Raw genomic sequence first — 12,489 nt, 5'->3', positions numbered from 1 at the left:
TCCCCCCCCCATTTCCCCGTAGATGCAGCTCCCCAGTGCTCTTCCCCTCCGAGGGAGATTTCCTTTGCCCCCATCCCTGGTTGTAAACAAAACCCACCTCGACTTGGCCTGGAGGCCCCCCTGGGGTAACTGAGCCATTTCTGGAAAAATGGGGGGGTTGGCTGAGAGACCTGAGGAACCCCCTTCCCTGGGATACGGGGCACGGAACTCCGGTGCAGGAACCCCAGGTCCTGCTGCTTCTTGCTGGGGAGAAACCTGCCCCCTACTTCAGCCCCTTGCAGCCCTTGGGGAAATGACCCTGCTCCTGCTTCAACTTATTGGTGCTTTTCACTTATTCTTTTGCACCCAATTAGATCTAAATTTCTATGTGAGTCCTTCAGGGCAGCTGCGATCAATCGCATTTGAGTGAGTGCCTCAAAAAAAGCCTCAGCAGCCTTCAGCCTGCTCCCTCCCTTCACGGTCTGACCTTGTGTCTTCTCCCTTCACCTGCAGGTCTACTGTGATAACTGTCTTTAACGTGATGACCAACCAGCAGGCCTTATTCTGCTATCATTATTTATTTAGAATGGAAACTTTCATTATTCACTTTGCAAGGTTCTTCCTAAGAAGAACTTTTGCAAGGTTCTTCTACAGACCTGATTCCTAAAAGAATGAGGTCTGGACTTAAATACATGTGTGTAAGCCTTAATTCTCTCCCTCTTCAACCCTCTTAAAAAGAGTTGTGGCTTATTGATGGGTTCCCTTCAGCATCTGGATGCAAAAGGAAGCTTCTTGTTTGTGCCTTCACACTAAAGTGAAGTCTACACCGGTGTTTCTGCACTGTACTCCTACAAGAGATCATGTGGAGGAGCCAAAGGAGGAAATGCTCAGTGAGATTACTGTTATCCACAGTCTTGCCAGGTACTTCTCTGAGCTTGGCTTTGCCGTGTCCCTCGTACTTTTCAGACATGGTGCAACATCAGACCAGACACTCTAGGCAGTCTGGGTTCTGGTTTCATTAATAAACTTTGTTTAGAGCTCTAGCAGCTAAAATTGTTAGCTACTAGAGATGACATGTATGAGGGAAAGCTGTGATGGTGTATCTTCAACAGAAATAAAGCTAAACCTCTGCAACAGCCTCAGTAAAGGTTTATGGTGGGAGATGGAGCTGAAACCCTAAGTTCACGTGCGTCAGAAGGATTCAGAATGCTGCTGTGGACTCTGGAGCCCGCCAGCCATGACCGGTTATGTTTTTACATTGATGTATCACAAATCAATACAAGAGTGACACTTTGTAGTAATACAGACACCAACCCAGCAAAGAATGTGAGACTCTGTGTGATGTCAAACATAATTTTTAATTTCTACCCTTGAAATTCAATCCTTATGCATTTCAATCCTTAGGGGTCGTGCTTAGGTTGAAGCATTCTGCTTGACAGTGGCCAAAAAGCAGCCTTTTGAATTTGGGAGCTGCCTGTTTCACAGTCTGAATATTCTATGAATCTTGAGTTCACCTCATCTAGCCTAAGATAGATTACCATTTCTTTCCTTTTTCCTGGAATGAAAGTATGGATGTGGGATAGCCCAAGAACTGCAAAGTAATGAAGGAACTCGCTAAAGGTGAGGTGATACTACTCCTGTAGACTCAGGAAGCAGAGGGAGATACAGTTAATCATGGAGGGTCCTCAAGGATAAGTCTCAGAAGCAGTTGAATTACTTAGTTTAATTTGTTTTCTTGGCACAGCCAATAGGACTACCTTATTCATAAGAAAGAGGCAAAGTCAGTATCTGCAGAGACTAGAATTCCATACTGGAAGAAGTGGATTCTCTGAGAAGAGGAGTGTAGAAGTGCAATGACAAAGCCAATATAAGCTAGGAACTCTGTGGCTGAACACGACATTAGCACTGAGGCAGCTGGGCACATTAATCCACATTTATGAAGCATCACTGTGGGTGGTCAGGTGACAGGTGAATACAATCACAGAGCATAACAGGCAAGGTCATTCCACTAAGAAGATGGAACTACTAAAGCCACCATGCATGGAGAAACCTTGTCTGGGACAGTTGACAGCTTTCCACCTCCATCTTATAAAAGATCAAATCAGAGCAGGTCCAGAGAACACCTGTAGGAGTGTAGAAGAATATGGACCCTCATGTGAAGAGAAGACTCAAAGAAAGGCAACATGGCTGTTGCTTATATCATTGAGGTAAATATCCGTGAGAGGGAAGAGCTATTCCATCTAAAGAAGAACATCACCAGAAGAACAGATGGATGCACTCTAGCCATGTAGAAATTTAGCCTGGAAATAATAATAAAAAAATAATAAAAAAGCTTTTAAGTACAAGAGAAATCATAGAATGGTTTAGGTTGGAAGGGAGCTTGAAGATCATCTAGTTCCAACCCCCCTACCATGGGCAGGGACACCTCCCACTAGTCCAGGTAAATGAAGCTCTGAAACTCATTGTGGGACTTACCAATGGGAATGTGAAATGGAAGCAGTTTTAAGAGAACACTTGACACAATTCTGACTGCTATGTAACAGTGTCTGAACATATGGGATTTTTTTTTTTTCTGGAGTGAAGACAAGGTTGCTTAATATCCATTTTGACATAGTACTGACTTAAAATTAAGTTGTTGATTATTTGAGGGAATGTATTTTCTAAGAAAGATGCTGGACTGGTGTTCCTAGAAATTAAGGTCCACAGAGCAGCTAGAGCATGGCTGGAAGCCGCACTCTACTGCATCCTCCCTGTCCTCTATTCTGTACCATCCACGTTCATTGCCTGATTAGCGTTCTGGATACCAACTCTGCTCCATGAGGAACTGATGGTGTTTTGTTTTGGTTTTTTTTTTTTCCCTTTTTACATTTGCTGTTAAGATAATGGAAGAAAAAAAACCATGTGTACCAAAATGGTGGGTTTTTTTTCAGAAGTCAGGACAAACATCGGTCTGATTTTTAAATGATACAGAAGCCTCTATGAGAAAGAAACCTGCCACCTCATTTCTTCGTCTCTTCACAATACAGTCTCAGCTTTGTGCAAGCAGCTATTATGTGAAAACAAATCTCTGATGCCTGTGGCTGGAAGCAGCCCTTTTGCAGCTTCATCCTTTTATATGTATTTGTATCCTCAATTTAAATTAAAGGAACAAACCCAAAAGTTCCAGGAACCAGAGTCTCAGTGAAGTACAGGCTAGACGTACCCTTCCTCTTGCTTTGCTAGGAAGAAAGTAACATGTTAAAGAAGCACAAAATATAAGCATGTCAAAATGAAGATTTTTATTAAAACAATATGCAGAAGTTTTGCATGGCCTCTTCTTATTTATAATGAATACATTGTCCAAGCTTGTATTCAAAGCTTTCTCTTTGAAAAATCATAGAAACAAAGTAATTTCATGTATTTTACAATCTTGTGTAAGTATGTTAGTTCAAAGCTTATTTAGCCTGCTATAGTGTTGAGGCTATGCCAAAATATGATGGGAAAAAAATGACAGAAGTCCTGAAAATTAGTTTATAAGGTTCAGAGCACTATTCTAGTGAAAAGGAAAGACATTTAAATAATAAAAACAAAAAAGCATGAAGATTCTGAAGAAAAAAGAAGTATTGGAACCTAAACCACCAGAAGATGTAACGAGGAAGGTATAAGTCACAGTTCTAAAGTGCAAATGAAATATAATTACTATTGTGCATTGATCAGATGAAAAAACATCAGCCAAAAAAGAGTCCAACTCTTGAAGAGCAGCTGAGACTCGAGCATCTCTACTTTAGCAGTCCATGTTCTCTCTGTTACACTGCAGCTGAACCAAAGAACTAATATTGCTATTAAAGCACCTATACATCTAGAATACAACCAACACTAGAACGTGTAAGAGGTATGACTGTCTGCAGCCTTGGGCATACTGAGATGTCCACTTGTTACAAGTCAGAAGATGGAAAGATTTGGGTAAAAATACTGCTCTCAGTTACAGAGCTGTGAGACAGTTACTCCGCAGCCATTCTGAACGGTGCAGTGGGAGTAGAATTTGGCCTGGTGTTTTCAAAGGTTAGTTAAACAAAATATGACCTTTTTCAGGCTAGGGGAACAAAAGAGGTCAGCTCATTCTCCTGAGCTACAAAAGGTCTTTCAAGGGTACCAAAGAAATAAAAATAAAAGCCGTGATCACACTTCCTAGATGCACACATAGAAAAACCACTTGTATGTTAAGGTATCACCCAGTGGGAAAAACCCTGGGAGCTCCCCAATCAATGGGAGTCCTGCCAGTAATTCACCCACTATGCGAAAGGTGTATAGATTCAAACAATCAATTTTGTCCACGGTCCCAGGGCAAGATAGCTGCAGAACTGGGATTTGACCCAACGTCTCCTACCTTTTGGAATCTTGCGGAATTGCAGAGAGTCTGACTGCACTTTAATAACTCCTTGGGCAAAGCAAGCCTAATGAATGCAGCCTCCCCATCCCCTTGTGGGTAAGGGTTGATGCAGGTTATTCTCTTGCTCGCAAGGACATTCTGGTACAAGTTGTCCATTGAGTACAAACAGATCAGTTACCCACACTTCACAGATTTCAATCTCTCCTACAGGCTGGAATTGTTACTCTAGTATCTTTGAGGAGAGAAAACAACTCTACCCCAATGGCTGAACCAAGCTGCAACAAGATTTATAAATCTTATCACAAAGTGCCTTTGAATCTTGTGTGCAATTCTTTCCTCTCCTGCTTTTTCACAGATGCATCAAGAAACTGTAGCATTCATATGGTGATGGGATAATGCACAGATTTTCCCTCTGCTGTGTCAGGCCTGATGCTTAGGGTGAGACTGCCAGCAGCCAAAAATGAACTCAAAGAGGGAACTGGATCCTGAAGAGAGGCAATTCCTTTCCAATCTCTCTCTTGCTTCAAAAGGAAAGTAAGTTTCTTTTCAGGTTGCAAATAATTCCCATCCCTCATGCTTTATCACAGTGGTTGGAGCTGTTATTTGTTCTTTACCTTCCTTGAGGACCCCATACTCTAGGAATGTAGTGTATTCCACTATGAGTACTTTTGTCACACTTTAAACAACTTCTCAGAAAGAGAGCATCTATTTTTTTCATGCTGTTAGACCAATTATGGATCATGCCTCATACCATCAGACAGAAATATACTTCCTTGCAAAAAGAAAAGATGTTATTTTAACATGTTCAGAAGGAAATGAAATTGTCATATCTGAAAGTGACAGGTGCTAGAAGTCTCTCTTTGCTTATATGCAATAGGAATGAACATGTTAGCATACCCAAATATTAATGAACGTTCGAGTGTTCAGAGGAAATCTCAGTTGTTCATGTTTTGATGATTTCAAATGAAAGACATCCTTCCCTGTTCTCTTTAGACCAACATTTGTCACAGTAATTAATGAGGAAGTAATTATAATGTAATTTGTCAGAATAATCTGACAGCTAAAGAATTATGTTCTCAATCCTAAAGGAATACATAGTTCCAGTTTTCCGACAGATTGGGTACATGTGGGTGGCATAGCAGAGGGTATTTGCCTTTAAGCAGGATAAAAACTTTGGCACTTCTTATTCTCAAGCTAAAATGGACAGAGGCATTGTCTAATTCTCTAAAATATGTTACATGAAGGCATTTTATCTTAGCAACAGATTAGTAAACCTGATTTTTAACACTTTCTTCAAATAAAGGCTTCTTATTATAGTGACTTTGAGATTTGCAGTTCAGTTGCAGTAGTTAAGTAGTCACTCGCTGTTTCTTTAAGATGGTGAGCAACCATCTTAGGAATTCAGTCATATTTACCAAGAGAAAAATAACTGTCCACCAAACAAATATAAACTATGAGGTGAAGCATCAAAGGATGGAAAAACAAAGAAACAAGGAAAAATAATGACACTAAATTAAAATCCCTACTGATGTTCAGGAGGGTATGATTGTTCCTTCCAATAGCACCTAGAAAGGCCCCACATTTGTCATTGGCTTTCTTGTTTGTTTTGTGGGTTGCGGGTTTTTTTTAGGATAGAAGTCCACTACAGCTTTACCCAGCTAACAACATCTGTACCTCAAACAGACACAGCAGAGAGTTCAGCCCACAGTGTTCCCTGACACCTGTTTTCAGCATTTCCAATACACACTGTTCTTAAAGGTGATCTTCTGAAGAAAGGTTTGATATTGTACATTTGCCTTTTCAAGAACGTCTTAAAACCCTAGAACTTGCTGTTCCATTTGTATGTTTATATGACTTTGTTATATGTTTGTTTTTAGCAGCCTTTATACTTTTGTACTTGCAGCATAGAACCCCCCCATCAATTTCAAGGCTACATGTCGCTCATATAAAAAGAAAACAACCAGAGCATTTTTGTGTGTTTCTGTTTAATTTTGGTGATTATAGAACAAAAAGAAAAAAAAAAAAAAAGCAAGTCCTACTGAAGACAAGAGAAAAACCCCAAATGTCATGTCTAAAAACATCCAGGAGTTTATCCTGGCTGTAGGTGGAACACAAGTAGATCTTTAAGTCGAGCATGTCACAAATTCTTTTTGGATTAGGAGATTCTGCCTTCAATAACGTGTTGTCATGTGGTCCTTGAAAGAGCAGGAGAATCCAACTGCACTCGTCCACAGTTTTAACAGACTTGAAACTACAAGGACTCTATCCTTCATCTTGTTGTATGTTAAGGAAATTCTGAAAAGGAAGTATCTGCTTTTCTCTTCGCATGAGATCTCTGCTTTCTGTACTTTATTTATTGCTTATCGAGTCTCTTTCAGAAATACTATTTTCTATATAGAGTTATCTTTTGAACTCTCTTCATTAAACCCACATAAACGCCATATAAGAAGCTGCACCAAAAGGAAAACAAAATAAATTGCTTGTCAGGAGGAAAAAAGGCTAATAAAAACATAAAGTTAATTGGAGCTATTCACCATATCTTTTTACCCTATCTCAATTCTGCATCATAAAGTCAGCAACAAAACTCTGACTTATTATAATGGTTTGCTGTCAAGACTTCCCTTTGCTTTTCCCACAGAAAACCTTGGTTAGTTTACCTGTGGTTTTACAGAGATTTTGCAAAATAATAAGTTAATCAGCAAGGAAGAACCCAATGAAACTGGTCAAAGAAAGGAATGCAATGCTGTGGCTCTAACAGTAAGTTCTGCTGTGTTATTTCATAGAATCATAGAATGGTTAGAGTTGGAAGGGATCTTGAAGATCATCGAGTTCCAACCCCCCTGCCATGGGCAGGGACACCTCCTACCAGACCAGGTTGCTCAAAGCCCCATCCAGCCTGGCCTTAGACACCTCCAGGGATGGGGCAGCCACAGCTTCTCTGGGCAACCTGTTCTAGTGTCTCACCACCCTCAAAATGAAAAATTTCTTCCTAATATGTAATCTAAATCTACCTTCTTCCAGTTTGAAGCCATTCCCCATCATCCTATCACTACATGCCCTTGTAAAAGTCCTTCTCTAGCTCTCCTGTAGGCCCCCTTTAGGTACTGGAAAGTACTGGAAGCTATTTGTAGCTACCTACCCATTCCTGACTTTGCCTTTCCACATTTCTGCAATACCGTAGCTAAAATCTCAATTTTAGGTTTTGTTTTGTTTTGTTTTATTATGTTTTGTTGAAACTCCAGGGGTGGTGGTGACTGATACCATTACAGGAATGTTTACATTGTCAGTAGCACTTTAGCCAGGCTTGCCGAGAGCAATGGAACATTTAAGCAAGACAGAGGAGCCAACCCACAGATGAGAGGCTCTATGGCATGGGAAGGGACTGATGTGAGAGGAGGTCTTGAGGCAGAAAAAGCAAAGCACATCCTGGGGTGAGTGTCCATGGAGGTTTACTCCAGTCCTGTAGCTTTGCTAAACTCCCTCTGTGGCACCAGTGAAGTTATAGTGTACTATTTCTATCTTCCTATCTCTGGCTTTTCTACCCTCCTGTCCTCCCCTGATCACCCTCTTCCCTTGCTACCACCACCCACACTTGCTTTCCTTCTTACTACCTCTTTTCTCTTAATTAATCAGGGGAAAAAAAAATAGAGAAGCTATTCCTGCCAGCTTTGCTTTGCTGTCAAGTGGTGGTAGGAGTTCAAAGAACAAGGTTACTCCTGCACCTGCTGCTTGTTCTTTGATGCCCTGTTGCTTGAAACAGTTTCCTACAGAAGTCCAAGAACGTACTAATTAACAAAGGACAGGACAGGGAGAAACAAGCCAAAGAGTGTGGGAGGAATGAGGCAAGTGGCAACAGAGATGTTAGAGGGAAGCAGAGGAAAGAAGCAATGACAAAGGGGGGGACTGGGAAAGAAAGGCACAGAGAAAGGAGAGGGACAAACGATAAAGGAGAGGAAAATAAATAAAGCAGGTGACAAAAGAGAAAGAGAGAGAACTGGAATGAAGAGCTACAGAAAAAGAAATGTGTCAATAGCTTAGAGTCCCTTTTAGATTACAGTACGCTGCCCTTACAGAGCAACTCTGAGGACAGCGAGTACCTCAGTGTATTGGGCTTGCCTGGCCAGGTCTTGTTAGTGAGAGGGCAATAGGGGTGGCTTCCACGAGAAGCTGCTGGAAGCTTCCCCTATGTTTGATAGAGTCGATGCCAGTCAGCTCCAAGATGGACCCATTGCTGGCCAAGGCCGAGCCGATCAGCAATAGGGGAAGCGCCTCTGGGATAACATAGTTAGGAAGGGTAAAAAAAAAGACTGTATGGCAGCAGCCAGAAGAGAGGAGTGAGAATGTGTGCGAGAAACAACTCTGCAGACACCAAGCTCAATGAAGAAGACGGGGAGGCGCTGCTCCAGGCGCTGGAGCAGAGATTTCTCTGCAGCCCATGGTGAAGACCATGGTGAGGCAGCTGTCCCCCTGCAGCCCATTGTGATTAATGGTGGAGCAGATATCCACCTGCAGCCCAGGGAGGACCCCACGCTGGAGCAGATGGATTCATCCAAAGAAGGCTGTGACCCTGTGGAGAGCCTGTGCTGGAGCAGGCTCCTGGCAGGACCTGTGGCTGGGTGGAGAGAGGAGCCCACGCTGGAGCACATTTGCTGGCAGCACTTGTGACTCTGTGGGGGAACCACGCTGGAGCAGTCTGTTCCTGAAGGACTGCACCCCATGGAAGAACTCACATTGGAGAAGTTCACAGAGGTGTCTCCCGTGGGAGGGACCCCATGCTGAAGCAGGGGAAGAGAGTGAGGAGTCTTCCCCTTGAGGAGGAAGGACCAGCAGAGACAAGGTGTGATGAACTGACCACATGACCACAATTCCCATGCCCCAAGCCCGACACCACTTGGGGCGGAGGTAGAGGAATTGGGAGTTAAGTTAAGCCTGGGAATAAGGGAGGGCTGGGGGGAAGGTGTTTTAAGATTTAGTTTTTATTTCTCATTACCCTACTCTGATCGGATTGATAATAAATTAAATTAATTTTCCCCAAGTGAAGTCTATATTGCCCATGACAGTAATCACTGAATGATCTCTCCATCCTTATCTTGACCCTCGAGCCTTTCCTTATATTTTCTCTCCCCCTGTCCAGCTGAGGAGAGAAGCAATAGAGCGGCTTTGGTGGGCACCTGGTGTCCAGCCAGGGTCAACCCACCACACTCGGTCAGAGAGAGTTGTGTGTGGCACCAGTTCTCCCCCACTGAACTGTTAGGTGGAGCAAACAAATTCACTGAGGAGGGCACTCTTACAGCACAGTGCTCTTCAAGCCGGACTTTAGGCCCACTCTCTTTTATTTAGATATAAAGAGGATAAGTGGCTTAAAAATCCAATCAGTAGAAGCCTGGCATTACTCCCGCTGTTCCCAGAGAAAGGACTGTGAAGAGGAGAGGTGTCCCACCATTTCAGGTCCAAGTACGCACCACAGCAGTCACAAGCAGACACCATGATGTAAGGCACGGACTCGGGAGTGCGTGGCTGGTGAGGTCCGGCACATGACAGTGAGGTGACAGCAGTGAAGGAGTGACTACTCACATGATACTTCTGAAATGCAGAAGAGAGGCCCCTGGTAAGACCTTCTTCAGTGTGTGGTAGAATACCAATGGCACAAAACGCGGAGTTTACTTACTGCCTCTAAGAGTGGTCCAGTACTGCTGAGACCAGTACTGAAGGTGTTGGTAAATGAGGCAGAGAGACACAGCAATCTCAAAATTAAGGCAGTTAATTTCTGCCTAAAACCCAAGATTCTAGCAGTGCTCATGTGAGATAATGAAGAAGTTACTTAAACTGAATTTTTCATGGGTGGCTGCTAGCTCTCTGTGCTTCGGTTTTAAGTGCCTGTGCCAGAAGTCCGATAACGCCGAAGTACCTTGCACTCACCACTGCAGTCAGCCACTGTGCTTTGAGCACACTAGCTACTATAGAACACAGGCTTCATGCAGCCTGTGTCATGGCCATGGGCATCTCAACCTAGAAACATAGCACTTCAGCTGAATGTCTGCCACAGCTCTTCATCTGTTAAAGGTTACCACACGCTGAAAAGCTGGAAACAGCAGACCACAGAACAGGCAAGTAATGCACACCTAATGCAATGAACTAATTGAGGGTCCTGGGACTTTCTTTCTCCTTGTCATAGCTCAAACCCACCAAGCAAGCTAATGAAGCTTGTCACGCCATGCAGCACAGGGATCTCGGACCTCAAACAGGAGAGTTGGCCCTGTAGCACAGCTGCAAGGACTCAAGGGTGATGTAGGTGAGTGCATCCCCTCAATGTCATTTCCAACATTTCCATCACGGTGCCGCACAGCACTGACTCTGATAGCCTGGCTGCTACTGTGAAACAGTCATCTGCAAACAAACGGGTTACCAAATTCCTCTGTAGAGCGAGCTAGCACAAGGAGGCACAGCTTCGCTGAAACCAGCGGGTTTCCTCTTGCTTTTGCCAGTACTAAATTTGGTCCATTTTCTCAATTTCAGGACTGTTAGACAGAAGCAATGAGTCATCAGTCCCACCAAATGCAATTTCTATGTGTGAGACATATGCTATAACAGTAACCTAGGTAAAAAAAACCCAACACACCCAAGCATACTAATATGAAAGTAAACTATTACTCAGGGGAATTCTGTGTTATTCTGTAGAACTCTGTTCTTTGGGAAATGAAACCTGTTACAAGTAGCTTATGACACAGAAAGCCTTAGTTTTCCAATGGGACAGTAAAAGATGCTGCTTTCTTCCTTTACAGCAAAGATAGACTATCACACAACTACACTGCTTGTACCTTGCTTTTACGTAGAGCAGTAAGCACCCTCACGTCTTTGTATAGACTTTATTTCTGAGAAATACAGCACAAGGATCTTTATGAGTAATGGAGATTAAGTGGCAATGTAGTCTTTCAGAAATAAGCTTATCAGTATATATGCCGTAACTAGACAGGAAAAAAGAACTGCAAGTTTCAGAATTAAAATGATCTAGCAGTGAAGACTCTTAATATAAGAAAGGGCTTCTTGCAATTAAGATATACGGAGTAAAGTGCTGAGGAAAGGGGAATGTATAATTCTCTTCACACTCATGAAAAGCAGGTTCAGTCCCAAGCAGTTTCTTGAGAAGTCTTCCATGTCACCATATCTATACAATAAATACTGCCATGAGTACATGATCCACCAGTTCACTCTCTCCAATATAAAAGATCTGCTCTCCCTTTTCAAAACGTCACCCTGCTACTGCTAAAACCCACATCAGCGCTGCCTTCCCCTGTTGTCACAACAGCCAACGGCCTACCTGTTGCCAAGGCCATTACGCTCGCACCGGCGTTTTCCAGCCTTTGCTTTAGGTTTTGGTGATGACAAATACCAAAACCGCAGAGAGAAAACGAGAGTCCCGTTGATTTTTAGGGTTTTCTGGTCAGCTTTCACAGCTATAGTCGAGAGTCCCATTGATTTTTTAGGGTTTTCTGGTTAACTGTCATAACTATAGTCGAGAGTCCCACTGATTTTTAGGGTTTTTGGGTTAGCTGTCATAGCTATAGTCGAGAGTCCCATTGATTTTTAGGGTCTTCTGGTTAACTGTCATAGCTATAGTCGAGAGTCCCATTGATTTTTAGGGTCTTCTGGTTAGCTGTCATAGCTATAGTTGAGAGTCCCATTGATTTTTAGGGTCTTCTGGTTACCTTTCATAGCTGTAGTCGAGACTCCCATTGATTTTTAGGGTCTTCTGGTTAACTTTCATAGCTGTAGTCGAGACTCCCATTGATTTTTAGGGTCTTCTGGTTACCTTTCATAGCTGTAGTCGAGACTCCCATTGATTTTTAGGCTTTTCTGGTTAACTGTCACGGCTATAGTCTTTAAACGGACCATTCCTCTGTGATTTCACTGTGTTTGTCTGCTCTGCGCCGCATGCACTCAACAGTCGCGGCGTGGTGCTTTCCATGGAATGTTGAAAGCCCACTTGAGGTATGACAGACCCGGGCACCAACAGCACCGAGGGACACACAAACATTTGGCACCGGCCCTCACCTGAACTGGCCGGCCTTGGTTCACGGTCGCTTCCCTCACACTGCCCCCCCCCCCTCCGCCCCAGGGGGCCCAATGGGCAACCCCCCAGC

At 43.2% G+C, this 12,489-nt stretch overlaps 2 protein-coding genes across 2 annotated transcripts in view; one reads left to right on the top strand and one right to left on the bottom strand.

Annotated features, from left to right (window-relative positions):
* GSX2 (GS homeobox 2) overlaps positions 1-949 on the bottom strand; it is a 6,735-nt gene extending 5,786 nt beyond the window's left edge. The window contains exon 1 of the mRNA XM_009885029.1: positions 880-949. Coding sequence (XP_009883331.1) covers positions 880-949 — 70 coding nt within the window. The remainder of the gene's footprint in view (positions 1-879) is intronic.
* A 1,213-nt stretch (positions 950-2,162) lies between these two features.
* CHIC2 (cysteine-rich hydrophobic domain 2) overlaps positions 2,163-12,489 on the top strand; it is a 34,752-nt gene continuing 24,425 nt past the window's right edge. Inside the window, exon 1 of the mRNA XM_009885028.1 lies at positions 2,163-2,266. Within this exon, the coding sequence (XP_009883330.1) occupies positions 2,163-2,266 (104 nt within the window). The remainder of the gene's footprint in view (positions 2,267-12,489) is intronic.

Source organism: Charadrius vociferus, unplaced genomic scaffold (assembly GCF_000708025.1).
Source record: "Charadrius vociferus isolate BGI_N301 unplaced genomic scaffold, ASM70802v2 scaffold134, whole genome shotgun sequence".
NCBI lineage: Eukaryota > Metazoa > Chordata > Aves > Charadriiformes > Charadriidae > Charadrius > Charadrius vociferus.
Note: the sequence above shows the minus strand (reverse complement) of the source record. Positions and strands in the feature narration are given on the sequence as shown.